Here is a 21,242-nt window from a genome sequence, read left to right on the forward strand (position 1 = left end):
GAAAAGAGAAAGAGTAGTCACTGAATGGACACACAAGCACAGCTTGAGTCTTTTCTCTATTACATGTTTTTGTTGGTTTAAAAGATAAAAATTCTGAGCCAGTGTGGTGGTGCACACCTTTAATTCCAGCACACAGCAGAGGCAGGCGGATCTCTGTGAGTTCAAGGCCAGCCTGGTTGGCAAAGAGAGTTCTAGGACAGCCAGGGCTGTTACACAGAAAAACCCTGTCTCAAAAAGCCAATAAAATAAAAATTCTGAACAAAAGCAAGAACTTTATATGATTTTTTTTTAAAAAAATCTGTCTTCATCTTCAAATCTAAATTTTGAATTTTTTTGCAGAACATGAAAAGGTAGATTTGGATGTGGTGATGGATGCAGCAAAATCTTTCACAGGTGAGAGTTCATGTAAGATGTAGTCCCTGGAAGCCTGAGACTTGGTCTGGGTGGGAACTGCCTTTCTTTAGAGGGTCTACCCTCCAGTGCTCACTGACATCACTCAGCTTCTTACCTAGGCGGAGATAATTTTGTCTCTTTGACAACAATTTTGAACATTAGAAATTTAGAAGCATAGACCCCCTCAGAGAGAGATATTGATTTCAACATGTGTGCCAGTACAGTATTCACTTCACGAGTGTTAGAAGAAATGAAATATAGATTACCATAGTGAATTTGAATGCAAAATTTTTGCATCAGGAATATGATCAGTATGAACAGTCAGTACTATAATTCGGGCCATTAAGTAGAAATGAGAGATTTTGCATACAAGTACAATTATGTAAGTCCTATGCCATCTGTTCTTAATCTTAATGTTCTCATGCTTATATAACAAAACACCATGGTCTGAGTAATTATAATTTATAAATTTATGTTTGTCTTTCATCACTGTGGGCACTGGAAAATCCAACACCAACACGCATGCCTACCCAGCATCTGCTGAGTTTGGGGCCACTTCCTGCTTTAGGCGGTGCCTTGGACACTGTGTCTTCACACTGTGGAGGATGGAAAGGGAAAACAAAGGGCCTCCTGCTCCTGAGGCCCCTTCATAGCGCCATAATCCCATGCAGGAAGGGCACCATGACCTCCTGCCTCTTGTTGCCACCATACTGAAGATGAAGTTCCAATGGGAATTTTGGAGAGAATTCAAATGGTCGTGCTGCTGCCATCACCGGCTGTTACACAGGGCTGCTCCGTGCTGTACTGACCCCAGCACAGAAGACAAGTGCTGTCCTCTTACCCGACTTAAAAAACGCTTTCAGATAACTCCAAATTAGTCACATCGGCTCACATCCTGTACTGGCTTGCCCTGCTGTTAAAGAGAATGCTGGATCTCATTATACTGTTCTTAACTTAAAATTATTATCTCTTAACCTGAAATAATTCCCATTTTCTTAAAGGAGAAAAAGTTGACGCCAAAGACATAAGAAACTTTCTGGGAAGCATGGGAATTGCACTCACTGAAAGAGAAGAGTCGAAGCTGTTAAAATCTCTGCCCATTGCTAGTGAGTACTTAGTATGCCGCTGGGGTTCAGAGAGATGAATGGAGTACTGTGGGAGTCCTGGGTGAGAACGGCCATGAATAAGAAGCCCTTGTCTTGTTTGTGTTTTAATTTGACAGTGAGAAACTTCTCCCTTATATTCAGCCAGTGAGCCCTGGGTAATTTCTGTAGCCCCGCCCCCAACTCCCACAACGTACCTCACGGCTGTCTGTCCCCTGGGAAACCTCCCCTCTCCCCACAATGCAGCTAAAAGATAAATTCCTGTGAGCAGGGTCCCTTCAGCATCACTCGCCTGTGCACACAGTACCCCTCTGTCAGTGGATAACCCACAAGCCTCTCAAAAGTTCTGCCTCTGGATCACCTGCAAGGCTCATGGGGTGGGGAGTGAGGAGACCTAGAGGCTGACCTTTTACCTCTGCATCCCGCCCATTTCTAAGAACCTCAACAGAGCCGTTCTTCCCTGCCCCCATTGTTTCTATCCCAACTGTCCCCCTCCCAAAAGAGGGCAAGCTTGCACATTGGCTGGGTACTAGTGCCCCCTGGAGGGAGCAGCAGCGTCCCGAGCAGCCAAGGCTCAGTATCCATCTGAATTCTCGCCACAGGCACATTAGACTGCCGCCTCCCCGGGTTTGCCACTTCCCTCATCTGAATTCCGCATGCACCTAAGACTGCCTATTTGCTGTCTCTCATTTCCCCGCTCTGAATTCTCGTCTCATGCACCTAAGGCTGCCTATTTGCTGTCTCTCATTTCCCCGCTCTGAATTCTCGTCTCATGCACCTAAGGCTGCCCCTTCCCCGTGTCTGCCACCTCCCCCACTCACCTCCTCATTGTTCTTTCAAGGAACAATCTGAAAATTGCCTTCTCCTTCCCTCCCGTAAGCCCTGCCTTCTTGCCTTCCCTGCCTCCCTCCTTCCTTTGGTATCACTGGTGATCTTCAGAGTGCTAAGCCAGCCCTCTACCACCCTGCAGCTTTCCTAGCACTTTGTCTCAGGGAAAGTAGCAAGGAGAGGCAGATGTCCTCTACTGGAGAGCGCATCAGACACGTGCCAGACGTGGAGGGTCCACAGTCTGGAGCTCTCTGGGGACAGATAGAGCCCATGAGGATATGTTGTGTCCATAAATACTATCTGTCCCATTTTTCCTTCACCTTCGCTTATGATAAGAGTTAATCTAGCAAGTAATTTAAAATATTTGTTTTTATTACTGCTCAAATTGACAACTTTTTTTTTCATAGCTCAGACTAGCCTTGAACTCACTATGTAGCCCAAGCTTGCCTCAAATTGTAATTCTCCTGTCTCAGCTTCTCTAATGCTGAGAGGAGGTATGTGGTAACATGCCTGACAGGTAACTATTTTTAATATTATCCTTTTATATGGCCTGCCATTTGATTAAACATATAGGTCTGCCTCATGGGCAGAAAAGGGGGAAGGCTATAGTGCAATAATAAAAGAAAACAAGTAGGAAGCCAAAGAGAAAAATGTGTGTATAACACGCCTTACCAGTTGCCATGTGTGCCAACTAAAGTTTCAGACTTAGCAAGTTGAGAGCAGTCCTTCTGCTGTTATTTGAGGGTGAAACAGATTTCTAGGTAAGTCATATGTTCATGGCCAGAGATGTAGCTTAGTGGTAAACTGCTCTCCTCGCTTGTACAAGGCAGAGAGAGAGAATATTACAGTTTCTCATCCCTTTCCTTGTGTTTCACCGTGTCTTACAGAGGATGGAACCATCTATAAGAAAAGATTACTGAGCAGTGTGGTGCCCATCAAAGGTATGAGTCCCGAGAACGGGACCTGCAGTTCCTGCCTTCACATTTACTTTGTTTAAAGGTCTCACTGACTGGAGTCTTGCTGTTCCATGATCCCGCGAGTTTGCTGACTCTGGCTCTAGCCTCAGAACTCAGCTACGGCTTACAGCACGGCACCCCTCTTGTGGTTTGCCATAGCTTAGGAAGGCGTTTAGTCCTGTGTCACTGTAGCAGACCTGAGGATCTTTCAGTTACAAGGTTCTCTCTATTACAGTTTATCTTCAGCTGTGATCACGTCAACTGAGACTTGGACCTTAGTGAGGATCTTTTTCTCTCCCCAGCTCCAATGGTGACCAATCTGGGTTGTAAAATAGCCAGCATCTCACTGTCCCCCGGGATTGAATCCATGGTCTTTAAGATCCATAGCCTTTTTTAAGGATTTATTTTTTTTAATTATGTGCCGTGTATGTGGGTATATGCACATGTGTGCAGGAGCCCATAGAGTCCAGAAAAGAGTCACCTCCCCTGGAACTGGAGTTACAAGTGACTGTGAGCTGCATGATGTGTGTGCTAGGAACCAAACTGCAGTCTTCCGGGAGAGCAGAATGTGCTTTGAACCACGGAACCCCACTCTCAATATCCTTAAAGCTGTCATCTTCCACTCAGGGAATCCCTTGCTTTACTTCCCTCTCCTTATTTCTTAAGGGAAAAAAGTCCACTACTCTAAGCTGCCACTCATTTTGAAGGCTGCAGAATTTGAGCTTGAGAAGGAAGACTGTGAGGACCTGATGAATCATCTGCCTTTGGATGGTGAGTATTTCACACACCACTGTGTTGGAGGAAATGCTGCTTGCTGGTTCTGGCCGCCCAGCTAGCTTAGACCCGAAATAATCACACAGAAACTGTATTAATTAAATCACTGCTTGGACCATGAGCTCTAGCTTCTTATTGGCTAACTCTTATATTAATTTAACCCATTTCTATTAATCTGTGTATCCCCATATGGCAGTGGCTTACTGGCAAAGTTTTGGCGTGTCTGACTCTGGCGGCAGCTCCATTGCTTCTCTTTGCCTCTGCCCTTCTTTCTCCCAGCTTACAGCCTAGCTTTCCCCTCCTTTCCGTTCTTCTCTGCCATAGGCTCAAAGCAGTTCTTTACTCATTAACCAATAAAAGCAACACACAGACAGAAGGACCTCCCACACCACCACTGTCACCAGGACTTCTGTGTAAGGCCTTATAAGCATTTAAAAAAAAAAAAAAGAAAGAAAGAAAAAGAAAACAAAGGCAGTCTCTTCAGAACGTTTACGGAACATTTGGCTGTGTTCACGTCGTCTATGCAGCCAGTTAACAAGCATGCTCCACCCTACTTCATCTCTTCCTTTGCATGTTTGCCTATTTCTCTTTTTTTTGTCCGATGCTGTAGCCCACATGCTTTAAATGCATGTCCGTCCTCCTGAATGCTGGGATTACTGGCCTAAATGTATAGACCTACTTCTAATGAAATAGTTCATTAATGCTTTTATAAGATCAATTCTGCTAGACAGGAATGTCAAAGAGGCAAAACCAGTGTAATCCATCAGGAAGGAAATGAGAGATGAGCCCAGGGTCTTCATGGGACTGTTCTGTAATTCAGACCCAGGACCAGTATCTAGAGGGACAGAATGGCAGCCTAGCTCAGTACAGTGATGGCTGATGTCTTAAAGGCCCAGCTCCTCCTTTTTTGCTTCTTCTTGAGCTAAAATAGTTAATAATGGAAATCATGAAAGATGGCTGAATCCAACTCTTTACAACAAGTATGCATTGTAATATTTCCAACCAGATTGTCTTTTCTTACAGAAAATGAAATGGTTGATTTAAATGTGTTAATAAATGAAGCAAAAGCTTTTACTGGTAAGTAGTTCTAGTTAAAAGGCATTCACTATTAACTAAGGCCTTAATATTTTATAGAAAAAAATATTGTCTTCAAGCATTAGTTTTCTTTTGAGGCTACTACTGTCATGCAAAATTAAGAGTTGAATATTTGTTTCACAGTCTTATACTTGATTTGGGCTTTGTTTGTTAGGATGTGACTCTCTCTCTCTCTCTCTCTCTCTCTCTCTCTCTCTCTCTCTCTCATGGGGGGGTGGGCGGTATTCAGGAAACATTACTGGGAAATTAGACCTGCTGTCTAAACAGCCAAAACATAAAGGAGTACTATTCAGTCTCAAGGTGGGGTTTGATTTGTATCTGGAATGTGAGCTTTCCCTTCTCTTGAATTAAAGGATAAGTTCTTCTTCTTAATAAACGACACATTCACATGCCCCTTGAACTTATGTAGCTTAACGACTTCCCTTGAGATTTCAATCCTATAACAGGATTGTACCACATAAATAATTTAAATAATTTTTCCATGATCTAAAACCATCCAGGCTTGGGGCATAGCTTAGACCAGAAAGAACTTACAGGAGGACCTGAGAGTTAATCCCAGAACCCACAGAAAAAAACTGGACATAGTGGCATCAACTTGTAATCCAAGTGCTAAGAATGCAGAGCCAGGCAAATCCTTGGAGTCACTGACAATCAGCATTGCCTACTCAGCAAGCCCCACCTCCCAGTGAGAAACCCATCTCAAAAAAATAAATAAATAAATAAATAAATAAATAAAGGTGGACACCTCCTGAGGATCAAAGGCTGACCTCTGGCCTCCACGTGCACATGTGCACAGAAGTGCTTGCATAGCCATTCGCACAGTAAGTAAATAAAATCGTTCATTCATTGCTAAAATTCTTACCTGTTAACAATCTGCATCTTTCTAAAGGGAAGAAGGTTGGAGTCGATAATCTAAAGCATGTGCTGAGGAAAGTGGGGCTGGTGCTCCCCGACAAAGCATACAAGGATCTGCAGAGATTCCTGGCAGTTTATGGTGCGTACCGAGGTCACTCCTTCAGACTTGGATTAGGGGCGTAGAGGGTGAGCTCATCTGGAATTATACATTGCTCTCCAGGAAAACCCTTTAACAAAACACAATGCTGATGGTAGGGAAGTCTTGTTGCCTGTTCTAGAAGGCTGACAATATCTCCCACAAGCCTCTACCACCAAACTTAAATGTTCCTGCTGCCCTGGGCACACTGCCAACTCTAAATCATGACCAAGAAGAGGAGTGGAGAGATGGCTCAGTGATTCTGAGCACTTGTTGCTCTTGCAGAGGACCAGGGTTTGGTTTCGGCACCCACAAAACAGTTCAAACCCATCCGTAATTCCAATTCCAGTGGATCTGATGCCCTCTTCTGGACTTTGCAGGCTCTACACACATGTAGTGCACAAAACATCCACACAGTTTCCAAAACGAAGAGGAAAATAAGAGAAAAGAAAAGGGAGAAAGAGGAAGTTAAGACTTTTTAATTCAACCAGCGTATATACTTATAACTCACGTCTTCATATCTGGGTTCATTCTTACATTATGGTAAAAGTAAACCTCCAAACAGATCAGAGGGTTAGTTGAGGAATTTTCCTAGAATCAAGGATGTCGTCTTGTGTTTGTGCTGTCCTTGTCAGTCTTCCCAGCAATTTACTCTATTATGTAGTTATCCTGTAACTATACCCTGTTGTATTCTGAAGCTCTCTTACCTTCCAGATGGTGGGAGGATGTATAAGAAACGACTGCTCAAGTGTGTAAAGAATCTCAAAGGTCAGTGAGACGCAGGGTGGACAAGCAAGTAATGAGTCCTTGACCGGGGGTAGTGGTGCATGCCTATAATCCTCCTTGGGAAGCTGAGGCAGGAGGATTGTGATTCAAATTCTGTGTGTACTACATAGCAAGTCCCTGTATCAAGGGGAGTAAAGTTCATGTATAGTATTAGCTCTTCAAATGGCCCAGCTTTGGTTCCTGCCAATTTATTGATCCATCAACATGACTTGTAACTTGTTTCTCATGTTCGAATGCTTGAACTTTGAGAGACGTGGGTTAAGTATCCTACTGCTGTAGAAAATACTACCAGTTTTCTGGTTAGGTTTGTGTAGGTTGGCAGTTTCAACCCTAAGACATTAGACTGGCCTTCTCCTCTGTTGATTACTCAGGGAGACTGGAGACCCCTGGATCGGTTGAAACGGAATATCCTGTTTCTATTTTATATACACTATGCAAACCACTGTCCTTTTCATTTTGTGTGTTTTGTTGTTTGTTGTGTTTTGTTTTGGGAGGATAGGACCTTATTTTGTAGCTGGGGCTGGCCTGAAATTCATTTTGTAGTCCAGGCTAGCCTCCATTTGCAGCAATCCTCTTATGTCAGACAATTAAGTAATGGGGTACAAGTACATCCCACCACACCCGGGTGCTCTTTTTCTTTTAATTAGGAGACTATATTTTAAAATACTACCAGAGGCTGAAATAGGAGGATTTCAAGTTTGAAGCCATCCTGTAAAACTTAGCCTTACTCTATCTGAAAAAAAAAAAGTTTTTAAGGACATGATGGGGATGTAATTTAGTGGTAGAATGCTTGCCTAGCATATATAAGTCCCAGATTCAATTCTGCAGGAAAAAGAAAAACTACCAGAAAATTCTCCAACTTTAGAAGTGACCACTTCTCAAGAAAAATAACTACTTGGGAAGTAAGGACAGGGGCTGGAGACATGGATCAGTGACTAAAGAGCACTTACTGCCCTTGCAGAGGACCTAGGTTCAGTTCCCAGCACCCACATGTTGGTCACAACCATCCTTACCTCCAGTTCCGGGGATCTGATGTCCTCCTCTGACCTCTATATGCATGGGCACTACGCATGCATATAGTGTACATAAATACAAGCAGGAAATATTCTCACATACCTAAAATAAATCAATCTAATTGACATGCCAGTGTGGTTGAGGGAAATCCCATGGGGTCCTAACCTGAGGTGAAAAGCTATATAATTAATGACTACTGGAAGAGACTTTGCCTTTCCTAGGAATGAGTCCCCTAACTAGTTACCCAATACCAAGCGGTCAGTCCCTCAAAACTGTGTGTGTGTACAATACTAAATGAACTCAGTAGTTTATATATTTATTCATATATATGTAAAAATAGTTAAAGAATAAATGACAATGAATTTGAGAGGGAAATATGGAAAGGGTTGTAAGGAGAAAGAGGATAGAGGAATTTATATAACTATATTTTCATTTTTTTATGTATAATAAATGTTTTATATAGGTATATATAATACATAATTATAAGGTTGTTTATTAGATTATTTTAAAATAAAAGTTGTTTTAGAACATTAAAAAGATTGCTTAAAAGATATATGCATATTTATGTCATTTGGCTTTTATGTTCATTTGTATTGTTTTTTTTTTAATTTATTTATTTATTGAGGATTTCTGCCTCCTCCCCGCCACCGCCTCCCATTTCCCTCCCCCTCCCCCGATTAAGTCCCTCTCCCTCATCAGTTTGAAGAGCCATCAGGGTTCCCTGACCTGTGGGAAGTCCAAGGACCGCCCACCTTCATCCAGGTTTAGTAAGTTGAGCATCCAAACCGCCCAGGCCCCCCCAAAGCCAGCACGTGCAGTAGGATCAAAAACCCATTGCCATTGTTCTTGAGTTCTCAGTAGTCCAGGGGCTGGAGAGATGGCTCAGTGGTTAAGAGCATTGCCTGCTCTTCCAAAGGTCCTGAGTTCAATTCCCGGCAACCACATGGTGGCTCACAACCATCTGTAATGAGGTCTGGTGCCCTCTTCTGCCTGCAGGCATACACACAAACAGAACATTGTATATAGTTTCATTTTTTAATATTCTTTTTTTTTTTTTTTGGTTTTTCAAGACAGGATTTCTCTGTGGTTTTGGAGCCTGTCCTGGAACTAGCTCTTGTAGACCAGGCTGGCCTCGAGCTCCCAGAGATCCTCCTGCCTCTGCCTCCCAAGTGCTGGGATTAAAGGCGTGCACCACCACCGCCCAGCCATTTTTTAATATTCTTAAAGTTTATAAAATGTCAGGCAGTGCCTGTTTGATTCCCAGAACTCACACTAAAAAAAAAAGGCAAAAGTCTCCTTCTCTTTCACAAATGGAACCTTCTATTAAAGACAAATCTATGTACACATGAATGCTTGTTTCCCTGCTTTTTCTACTGTTAGCAGGTGTATCTGACTCTTGGACATGTATGCAGTAACAGTTTTCTTGGGCTCTAGTGTTTAACTTCCCGGTAGGAGTTTTTTGATGCGTGAGCACGATCAGTTTTTTTCACCCATAAGAATCAATTCCCACAATCTCATCCCATACCCTTCTTTCTTAAGGGACACAGATCAAAATAAAAAAAGTGGAATCTTTCTTGGAAAACCTGGGAATTAAGATGAAAGATGAGGAACTTGAAGAACTAATGGCCCAGCTACCATCTGAGGGTGAGTACTGCAGACATCACCCTGTGTGTCAGAGAAATACAGCCCTTCAGTGAACACTGGTTCTCTGCCCTGCTCCTCCTCTTGGCCATTTCAGTGTCTTCATATAGATCAGGGGTTTAACCTTACTGTGCCATGACCTGTTTCTACATCTGCTATAACAGTACCCTTCTAAGTAAACAAAAAGAAGCAGGGGATTACAAAGAAACAAGTCATACTAAAATACAGTTTATCAAAACATTCAAATTACAAATTGGTTAATACTTTTTAAAGCAGGTCAAATTGTTGTCACTTTAGGATAGAGATGGGCATAAACAACATTTCAACATATTTGCAACAGTAACACTGGCATGAGCCCTGGGTGACTTACATTGGTGACAAAGTTACAGATTTCTTTGTGGTTTTCTGCGCAGAGTAACAATCAAATGCTAAGTTTCAGTTAATAGGTAGTGTAAATACATATATATTTTTCAATTAAGTTCAAGAAATCCCTGAATTCTATCAGTACATGAACACCAAGCCAAGAACCCCTGCTAGCCATCCAGCCCTCCTGCTCCCTGACTTCTCTGTAAGCAGAGCTCTGACAGAGCAACAACAGAGGCTGTGTGGAGCAAGTGAAACAGGGAAATAGCTCAGTGGCTGGAGAGGTGGGTCAGCAGTTAATGCCTGCTGCTCTTGTGGAGGATCCGCGTTTGATTCCCAGCACCCATGAAGGGTAGCTCACGACTGTCCAGAATCCCAACTCCGAGGGCACCAAACACCTCTGATGTCTGTGGACACCTGCTCATGTGCGCATATCCACACAGAGACACATCACACACAATCAAAACCTGCATACACATGCAGACCCATATGCAATGAGATAAAAAATCTGCCTGCTTCCCTGAAATGATGTAGGTGGAAACAGAGCTCTGAGCTGGAGTGTGACACTGTAAATTAGGAAAAAGCATCATGCAGTCCAAACCCAACGGACTCTCCACAGAGAGCCTTTCCTGCCCTCCTCGCCTGAAGCATTCCTAGCTTCCATAAATTTTTATTCCAGGGTCCTGTTTTATTTTTGATAGTGAAAATTATCCCTTTTGTTTGTATGTTCATTGTTTGTCTTCCTCACTAGATTGTACACTAGGAACTCATCCTCTTCCTTGAGGATGCTTCCTTTAACACCCACAAATCCTCACAAAGTACCCAGCACAAGGAAGGTACTCTGTATTTGCTGAGGGACCGACAAAATGAAAATCTGTTAAGGTCATATTCTCCTTATACATAACTATGCTAAGTTATTTCTTAGCTGAGATGTTTCTGGTGGTCTCTAAAGTAAAGGAAAAAAGAAGATACTATAATTATTCATTTCACAGTATAAACTGTCTATGTTCCAAGATAGCACTATCTTGGATAAATCCATAAAATTCTAAAGAAAACTAGAAAAAAAAGTCACTGAATTCTTAGGTTCTTCATAATTTCAGAAGGTAATAGAGTGTAACTTTTATGAATATTAGAAACATGGAATCATATTCCCTAATTTACAGGTAACAGAACAGTGGATGTAAATGAACTGATAGATGTCGTCAGTTACATCAAGGGTAAGTGTCAAGCCATGATAGGAAACACTTATAAATAACATGTTAAGTACTTAGCAATTAATGCTGGGCAAGTATCTTTCCCATTCACAAAGGTTGCTGCACCACTGCCTGGCAAGTTTACAGTCTTTTATATGGCATCTTTTCACTTCTGTGGATTCACTGAATTCAGGTAAACCATAACATGTATTTATACAATACTTACAGTATTGTGTGAAATTTTCACTGAAAATTCCCAATGTAGAATCAGATGTTCATCATCAAAGGAAATCAGAGCAGGAACCTGGAGGCAGGAGCTGATGCAGAGGCTATGGAGGGGTGCTGTTTACTGGCTTGCTCCTCATGACTTGCTCACGAGCCCAGGGATGACACCACCCACAATGGGCCGGCCCCACCCCCTGTCAATTACTAATTTAAAAAATGCCTTGCATCTGGATCTTATGTAGGTATTTTCTCAATTTATATTTCCTTCCTTCAGATAAATCTAGTTGTGTGTCATGTTGACATAAGACTAGCAAGCTCAGATATCAAAACACAAAGAACCAGTCATACCCTTTACCCCAGAGACCCCCTCCTAGAAAAGTATCCTACAGGAGGACTTTACTGGATAAAATTTAAAATCCTATTTCAAGATTTTTGTTCTCATACTCAGTAGGAAGGGAACTATAATAAGTTAGAAATGTCTAAGTGTATATAAGAGAAGCACTATACAAACCATTATGTAGTAAGAGAACCACAAACTTGAGATCAGCCTGAGCTTCATCAAGACTTTTTCAAAAAAAAAAAAAATAGAACATTAGTTAAGTGGGATAGCATGAATTAAAACACTAACTATAAAGATTATATATTCTCTTTACTGTATTTATACTAAAACTGGAAGAGTACACAGGTTAGTGTGGCCTCTACACAATGATGATACACAAATTCATGAAGTAGTCCATACTTTTCAAGATATATAAAGAACTGCAAAAAAAACCAAACACATAAGCTAGGTATGGTGATGCATGCCTTTGGCCCCAGCACAGGGGAGGCCAAGGCAGGTGGATCTCTGAGTTCAAGGCCAGCCTGGTCTTCAGAGCGAGTTTCAGGACAACCAGAGCCACACAGAGAAATCCCTGCTCAAATAGCCAAAACAGTAAATAAACACCTAAAATACAATTTACCCAGTTAATAAATAATAAATTGAATAAACAGTTCTCAAAAAGGAAATGCAAACAGCCAATACATGCTTTAAAAGGTCCTCAGCATCCTTAACTAGCATAGCTATGCAAAGAGTTTGGGTATAGAGTTTATTTAGTGGGTTATGGAGAAGGAAAGGAGGGGGAGAAGGTGGGAAGAGGAGGAAGGGAGAAGAGACAGGGGCAGAAGCTGCCTCTCCAGAAGAAGGGGAGAGATAGAAATGGGGGGGGGGACCGGAGAGGAGGTCGAAGGGAGATTGGGAGTGGGACAAGGTACACAGGAGGGAGAGAGAGAGAGAGAGAGAGAGAGAGAGAGAGAGAGAGAGAGAGAGAGACCTGAGAGGAGGTAGGGCTATGGAAGGGGGAGTTGGGAATGGGGCTTGTCTCTTAAAGGGACAGGATACCAAGATGAAAGACCAGGCCAGCAGATTACAACAGTACCTTAAAAAATATTTATAAGGAAATTATTTTAGGTTGAAAAAGCAAACACAAGCCAAGCATGGTGACACACATTTATAATTTCAGCACTCAGGAAACTGAGGCAGGAGAATCACAAATTTGAGATCAGCCTGGTCTTCATAGTAAGATAAAGTACAAAATTATATTTACATTAGATTTTCACATCAAATAAATAGTCATTATCAAAGACTAGAAAGAAAAACTGAGAAATGTTTCTCGTAGGGTAATGGGATTTTTGCCCCTCCCACCCCTTTATAATAGCCTTTAGTGTGGTGAAATCTCTTACAGTTAATAAGAAAAGCTTTATTCCTTCTGCTGAAATGAGATGAGTTGTTGGAATGCATAGCAACCAAAGAAGTAAATTACAGGCAAATATAATTACTAAATAAAAATTAAAGTTTCCACTGGTGTGTATTCCCAGGTACAATGACATATACCGCTAGTCCCAATCTACTTAGGAAACTGAGACGCCAGCCTGGGCAACATAGGCAGCATGAGCAACACAGAGAGGCCTTGTCAAGAAGAAGGGAGGCTGGTGTATAGAGAAAACCATATTCAAGTGAGGAAGAGGAGGAAGGAAATGTTACTAAAGCCTTGCTTATAGCTGGTCTGGTGCAGGTTCTGCACAGTCCTCGGGGTTTCCAATCCTGGACTCTGTCCTTCGTCTCCAGACTAAGAACTACAGATGCAGGATTTCCCAGTGCTCCTTGTCACTCCAGGTGTGCAGGGCAACGGTCCACGTACACACGGACAGCACTTACCATCCTCTGTAAGAATTGTTTCTATAACTGCACCCCATCTCTCCTCCTTCCTAAGGAGAAACCATTGACAGCCAGAACTTGGAAAAGTTCCTGGCAAACGAGGGCATCGAGCTCACCGAGGACGAGATGAAGGACCTGATGCCTTACCTGGAATTTGACGGTGAGGTTTCTGCCTGGGAGGTAGTGTCTCCTTGAAAGTGCACATTCGCGGCCAGTATAGATGATCCTCAGAAATGATCTTTTCTGTATCCCCTAAAGCACTTGAGTGTGTGTGTGAATGACCTTCTGTCTTAGTTAGGATTGCTCCTGCTATGACAAAACACCGTGACCGAAAGGCAAGTTGGGAGGAAATGGTTATTCAGCTCACACTTCCACATCACTGTTCATCGTTGAAGGAAGTCAGAACAGGAGCTCAAACAGGGTGGGAACCTGGAGGCAGGAACTGATACAGCAGCCATGGAGGCGTGCTGCTTACTGGCTTGCTCCTGTGATTGCTCAGTCTGCTTTCTTATAGCAGGAACAGGAGCCCAGGGATGGCATCACCCAGTGGTCTGGGCCCGCCCTCATCATCCACCAGTTAAGAAAATGCCCTACAGCCAGATCTTATGGAGGCATTTTCTCAATTAAGATTCCTTCTTTTCAGATAACTCTGGCTTGTGTGTCAAGTTGACATGAGACCAGCCAGCACATCTTGTTGAAATGCAGGCTTGGTTTCAGGTCTAGGGTGAAGCCTTGCATGTCTAACAGGCTCCAATGTGGCACCAGTGTTCCTGGTCCATCGGCCACATCTTGAGTGCTGAAGATCTAAAAAGGAAAGAGAACAGCCTGTGATTTCCTTTTGAAATCCCCAAGTAAAACCAACAAGTCCGTGGGGGGTGGGGAGGGGGGGCACAATTCTAACCCAAAAGGGAAGTACAAAAATATGAGTGAGGCTCTGGAGAAGCAGGGTTTGGGCTGATTGATGATTTACTTTCTGAGATGCAGGTCAGTGATGGGGCACTCGCCTAGCATCGTGCCTAAGGCCCTGAGTTCGAATTCTAGCTCCATCAAAATAAACAAATAAAAGCCAGGTGTGGTGGTGCACATCTTTAATCCTAGTACTGAGGAAGCAGAGGCAGGTGGATGTTCAAGGCTAGCCTGACTACAGAATGAGCTCCAGGACACTCAGGGCTACACAGAGAAAACCCTGTCTCGGAAAAACAAAATGACTATATATATATATTTATTTATATTTATATAAAGCTACAGCAAAGCTAACGTGTGCTCCTCAGCCTTCTCCTCCACGGCTTCCATCCTGTTATGCTGCAAACCACTGAGCCATGATTCTCTAAAGCCGCTTTGTTTCTTTAGTCTCACCACCACTTTGTCTGGAATGTTCCCCCTCTACTCCATCCCCATCCACGATGTACTCACGAAATCCTGCTTGACTGACCCATGCTCCCTTTTGTGTTCTCTGATTCCTAGTTCACCATTAACCCCTCAACCAAACAGCACCGTTTCTTCTCTAAATTCTGATAGGATTTTGTTAGGGACAGAATATATCCCTTTTTATACTTTTTATACACTTCTGGCATCTCCCAACAGATTTTAAAGTTCTTAAAAGAAAAAGTCCAATGTCAAATGCTCATAGGAATGAATCACAGACTTGTCCTCAAAAAGCTTTGGGTCCAGTAGAGGAGGAAGCACATAAAAATAATGTGATATATAATGTGATAAATATATGCAGAGGAACATATGGCCAAGATTGAAGTTACTAGGGGAAAGACTGGCTTACCAAGTTGCAGGGCACCTTTCCAGTCAGAGACAGACTGTGTCCTCACTATTGCAAAGCACATTTGTCATGGTTCTCAAAAAAGACTTCCAGGTCACCAAAAATGAATAAAGTGTGGAGGTAGAAGAGCTAATTGGGAAAAGGAAAGGATTAGCAGAAATTAGATGGGGAGAAAAGATTATCAGGGGTGACTAGAGCCACACATGGAAGACGATGATATGATGGAACCCACTGTCGGGTTCTAACATATGTAACTAATATAGGCTAATAAACGCTTGGTGGTGGTGGCACACACCTTTAATCCCAGCCCTCGGGAAGCAGAAGCAGGTGGATCTCTCTGAGTTCGAGGCCAACCTGGTCTTTTTAAAAAGACTTGTCAGAACAAAGAGCAGGTCCTTCCCTCCTTATTGTAACATTTGAGCATATACCAACATATTTTTCTTTATATCTACACTTTTACCTGTCTCATAGGTAACATATATATATATATTATATACATATTATATCTATATTTGTGCTTTCCAGTGAGATGGCTCAGCCACAAGGGTGCTTGCTGCCAAGCCTGACAACCTGAGTTTGATCCCCAGAACACACATGGTGGAAGGAGAGAACCAGCTCCTACAAGTTGTCCTCTGATATCCGTGTGCATGCTATGGTACTCATGCATGCATAAGGGCGTGTATGAATGCGTGCATGTGTACACGTGCGTGCACATGCAGACACACACAAATGTTATAAAAATTAAATATATATCTATTATCATCTGTTGGGAAAAGATACGTGTAGATTTGAGGCCAGACTCTGTGGACAGTGCTGCTTCCCCTCTTAATGACCTGTAATTTTGAGCCCCATTCCTTCGACTGTGAAAGAGTGGCGGCACTGAGGAAGGAGAATTACGTGTCTCCTATAGAAGTCATTATCGGTCTCACCAGCCTCAGCTGAGAGAAAGGCTCACCCAGATTCCAAAGCAAATGCATACAAGTTCAGCCTAGTACTTTCTGTGGGAGGCCAGGGGCGCTTGAGGTGACAGGAAATCATGTAATGGGTTGTTTTAAATAATTTCACAAATTTTAATTAACCTTACTAAATTTTTATGTGGCTGCCTCTGTGTCTGAATCAAATGTTTTACAGGAAACGGGAAGGTTACCATCCGATCCATAATGGAGGGCCTGAGGAAGTTTAAACGTGAGTGAAAACTTACTTAAGTGCAATTTGAAATTGATAATTTGATGGCATATATTAATTTTCATGTGTGTTTTCTTGGTTGTAAAAGTTCCCCTCTGCTAGTCACCTTCAGGGCTGTACACAGTGTTGACTCTTAACCTTGTCTTCCAGCCAAAGGAATGATGAGTCTGCACAAGCTGTTAAGAACTGCCAGCAGCATGAATGGTAGGTCACAGCTTTAGTCTGCCGGATTTTCCATTCCTGTCTTGTCAGCTTGTTTCCATCTGCTGGTTCATAAGATGCCTCTGCATTATCCTTCCAACTATTTCTCTAAGTTCCTTTGGCCGCGGTAGTCCATATTACACTGTATCACACTGCGAATCAGACATCTCAAATTGTTTTCTCTTGTATTCAGTGATATTTTAATTACATTATGACATCTTCAGTATCACCATATAGTTTATAATGTAGCTGGTTCTGACTCTAGTCTTAAGGGAAGCAATTCAGTTGTTTGTTGGGCTTTTGTGTCCATACCAGTACAGCAAAAGAGGTGAATTTAGATAATGGTCTTTTTGTTCTCTTTTGGCTTCCAAATTCTAGTTTTAACTGGTAAGGGCGAGAGGACACTATTAAGGTGGAAAAGAAGGGTCCAGAATTAAAGAAAATATTTGTAAATGGCATGCTAATAAGGGTTGAATATCTAAAATATATAAAGAAACCTTATAATTCAATAATTAAATGTGTAAATATAGGGCTTGAACTATAGCTTAGTGGTAGAGCTCTTGTCTGGCAGGTGTGAGACCCTAGGTTCACTTCCCAGTTTGCAGGCGGGACAAGCAGATACAGTCTTTCTCTCTGGTAGACAGTTTCTCTCGTTCTGCTTACAGTCACCTGCTGGCCAAATACATTCAATGGAAAGTTCCAGAAACAAACAGTTCATGCAGTTTAAACTGTATGCTATTCTTAGTAATGTGATAACATTTAGCGCTGCCCCTGCCCCCACTGTGCTAAGGACAAGAACCAATCCTTTGTCCAGAATATGGACTTCATACACGTCAACCCATTAGTTGCTAATAAACCATCGCAGTTATAACTACTGCATTGTTCTTCTTGTGTAGTCTTCAATTTTCTTAATAATGGCTCCAAAACACAAGAATAGTGATGGGGGCCATCCGGCTTTGCCGAGAGAAACCAGAAAGTACTTCCGGCAAATGAGAAGATGAAAGACTTCATTCATCTCAGGGCAAGAAAACATTAGCTCCTCATTTTAACCTCTTACTGTGCTTACTTTACAAAGTAGTATTTTGCCATTACCATGTCTGTTTAGAAAGAAAGATACTGTATAAGATTCAGTATCCTTCATGGTTTTAGGCATCCACTGTGGATCTTTAAATATATATCCTGAAGATGAGACTGCTGTACCCAGTGTTTTTGAATGGCCAAAATATATGAATAGACCTTCAAGGATTATATTAAAATGACAAAGAAACAGGTGGAAAGATGTTAAACATTCTTATTCACTGAGGAAACACAAAACAACAATAAATTATAACTTTATACCCTCTAATGTAGATGCATTAATAAAAAGAAGAAAGCCAGTCAGGGTAGCACACATCTTTAACCCCAGCACTCAGGAGACAGCAACAGGAGGAGCTCTAAGTTAGAGGCTAACCTGGTCTACAAAATGAGTTCCAGGATGGCCAGGGCTACACAGAGAAAACCCTCTCATGAGAGAAAAAAAGAGAAAGAGAGAGAGAGAGAGAGAGAGAGAGAGAGAGAGAGAGAGAGAGAGAGAGGAGCAGCAAGATGGTTCAGTGGGTAAAGGCACTTGCCACCAAGCCTGTGTTTATCCCCAGGACCCACATGCTGGAGCAAGGTGGAATGGCTCAGCAGTTAAGAGCACTGCTGCTCTTCCGCAGGGCCGGGTTCACTCCCAGCACCCTCATGGCACAACTGTCTGTAACTCCGGTGCAGGGACTCTGAAGCCTCTTCTGGCCTCCGAGGGCATGCATGTGGTGCGCAGACATATACGCAGTCAAAACACCCATCTACTTAAAATTAAATTAAACAAACAAATGAAGTTTGTCCTCTACCTTCCACACACCCGCTGTGGCACATGCAAGCACATATACACACACAACAAATGTAACAAAATTTTAAAGCTTTTTAAATGATAACCTGGTGAAGATGCAGAGAGAATAAAGAGAATGAGGCCCTCACTAAACTGGCGAGATAATTGAGAAATTGGGCAGCTGGATTGTTGCCTTTGTTGAACTAATTGAAGTATACATGCTCAAATATTACCAAAAGAAAAATATTATAATCACATATGAATGTATGCATATAACAGTAGTGGATGGAAAAGGAGGCCATGAATTTCAAAGAGAACAAGGAGGGGGAAATGATGTGATTATATTATACTCTCAAAAATAAAAAAAATCAAAAATCACAATATTTAGTGGGTTGTAGAACATAGGCTACATTATTTAATATTATAATTTGCTATAAAATTGATGCTAGAAATTTTCTTTGTTTTAAAAAATTATTTCGTGTGTAAAGATGTTTTCCTGCATGTGCACCATGAGTGTGCAGTGCTCCCAAATTCCAGAAGAGGGTGTCAGATCTCCCGTAGGACTGGAGTTACAGATGATTGTAAACCAGCATGTGGGTGCTGGGAACCAAACCCGGATCGTCTGGGAGAGCAGCCAGCACTCTTAACCACTGAGCCATCTCTCCTGCCCCCTGGCGTTTTTGGTTTTTTTTTATCATTTTTCAAGAATAAATCAAGTACTTGGGAGGCAGAAACAGGCAAAGCTCTCTTTGAGGTCAGCCTGGTCTACAGAGTGAGTTCCAGGGCAGCCAGGGTTAAATTTAGATAGGACCCTATTAAAAATCGGTGAGTAACAGTTGATACGTGAGGAGTGGGTAGTGGTCCATGCATCCATAGCAGTCAGAAGGGAAGACAGTGCACATGTCCATCAGTGGATGAAAGGGGAAACGAACTGTGGTGCTCACAGGGGTTACCATTTTTAGAAGAAGGAAACTGCGAGCCACACCATGACACAGATGAACCTCAAGAGTATTATGAATGAAATAAACCAACCACTCACACACACACACACACACACACACACACACACACACACACACACTATTATTCTACATATAGGAGATGTCTAGAGTGGTCAGGTTCACAGATGTAGAATGTAGGATGGTCATGAGGAGTTGGAAGGAGGGGAGAGAGAGATGTTATGTAATAAACACAGTGTTGGCTGTGTAACATGAAAATACTCAGTAGCTGGTATTCAGTTAACAGCACTGAATCATATACTTAAGAACTGTTGATCTGGAGCAGGGGCATGGCTCTGTGGTAGACAGAGCACTTGCCAGCCTGCAGGAGACCCTGGTGTTGGTCCCCAGCACACACAAAAATAGAAGTGAGGGAGTCACTTCTATATAACACAGATCTTACCATAATTGATTAATAACAGTCGGGAACTTTTACTTCTGTTAGGCACCTGGCCCACACCTGCAGTCCTACACGCTTATGAGGCTGGGGCAGGAATTTGAAGCCAGCCTAGGAAAAGATAATGAGGTTCTCTCTCTCTCTCTCTCTCTCTTAAAAAAAAAAAAAAAAAAAAAAAACCACAGTTTAGGGCTGGAGTAGTGGCTCAGTGGATAAAAGCTCATGCTGTTCTTCTGGAAGGTACTGTTTGATTGCCAGAACCCACATGGTGGCCCACAGCCATCTATAAATCCAGTTCCAGGGAGTCCGGCGCCCCCTTCTTGGCCTCTCTGAGCACTAAGCACACACACATGTATACAGACACACAGGCAGGCAAAACACCTAGACACATAAAATAATTTCTTAAGTTATTTTTAAAATAATAAAATAGGGGATGGAGAGTTGACTCCGTTAGGAGCATTCATTTGTTGCAAAGGACCTAGGTTCAATTTCCAGCACGTACATGGAGGCTCACCACCTCCTTAGATACCTAGTATGTGTGTAACTGGAGACTGCTCATGTATTTCCCAGCCATCTAAACCTGAATATCACACAGAAACTTTATTAATTACAACACTGCTCAGCCTATTAGCTCAGGCTTGTTATTAACTAACTCTTACATCTTAAATTAACCCATTTCTATTAATCTGTGTATTACCATGAGGCTGTGGCTTGCTGGTAAGGATCCAGCGTGTTCTCCTCCTTCAGCAGCTACATGGTGTCTCCTTGACTCCACCTACTCTCTCTATATGTCTCTTCCAGCCTGGCTATATTCTGCCATGGCATAGGCTGAAGCAGCTTCTTCATTAGCCAATGGTAATAAAACATATCCATAGCATGCAGAGAGGAAATCCCACATCATATGTAGTACACAGATATACATGCAGACAAAAGACTCATTCACATAAAGTAGTAAAAATAAATCTAAAAAAATAATAAAATAAATCTTTAAAAAGAAATCAGGCCAGGCAATGATGGTGTATGCCTTTAATCCCAGCACTTGAAAGGCAGAGGCAGGCAGACCTCTGTGAGTTCAAAGCCAACCTGGTCTATAGAGCAAGTTCCAGGACAGGCTCCAAAGCTACAGAAAAACCCTGTCTCGAAATAAATAAATAAAAAGATAGATAAATAAATAAATAAATAGAAACCAAAGTTTTATGCCTTACCAGCTCCACCTAATAGGAACTGACAATATCCCCCCATTTTAAAATAGGAAGCCATATATATGTTGAATTAATTTAGAAAT

General features: G+C 42.2%; 1 protein-coding gene and 1 pseudogene across 1 annotated transcript in view; both read left to right on the forward strand.

The window, feature by feature from the left end:
• Efcab3 (EF-hand calcium binding domain 3) overlaps positions 1 to 21,242 on the forward strand; it is a 55,715-nt gene that overhangs the window by 10,523 nt on the left and 23,950 nt on the right. Inside the window, exons 5-16 of the mRNA XM_026777187.1 lie at positions 340 to 393; positions 1,395 to 1,499; positions 3,212 to 3,265; positions 3,947 to 4,051; positions 5,078 to 5,131; positions 6,039 to 6,143; positions 6,855 to 6,908; positions 9,480 to 9,584; positions 11,108 to 11,161; positions 13,612 to 13,716; positions 16,459 to 16,512; positions 16,663 to 16,716. Coding sequence (XP_026632988.1) covers positions 340 to 393; positions 1,395 to 1,499; positions 3,212 to 3,265; positions 3,947 to 4,051; positions 5,078 to 5,131; positions 6,039 to 6,143; positions 6,855 to 6,908; positions 9,480 to 9,584; positions 11,108 to 11,161; positions 13,612 to 13,716; positions 16,459 to 16,512; positions 16,663 to 16,716 — 903 coding nt within the window. The remainder of the gene's footprint in view (positions 1 to 339; positions 394 to 1,394; positions 1,500 to 3,211; positions 3,266 to 3,946; positions 4,052 to 5,077; positions 5,132 to 6,038; positions 6,144 to 6,854; positions 6,909 to 9,479; positions 9,585 to 11,107; positions 11,162 to 13,611; positions 13,717 to 16,458; positions 16,513 to 16,662; positions 16,717 to 21,242) is intronic.
• LOC113455479 lies at positions 12,005 to 12,105 on the forward strand (annotated as a pseudogene).

The sequence above is a fragment of the Microtus ochrogaster genome, unplaced genomic scaffold, assembly GCF_000317375.1.
Source record: "Microtus ochrogaster isolate Prairie Vole_2 unplaced genomic scaffold, MicOch1.0 UNK48, whole genome shotgun sequence".
NCBI classification, from domain to species: Eukaryota; Metazoa; Chordata; class Mammalia; order Rodentia; family Cricetidae; genus Microtus; species Microtus ochrogaster.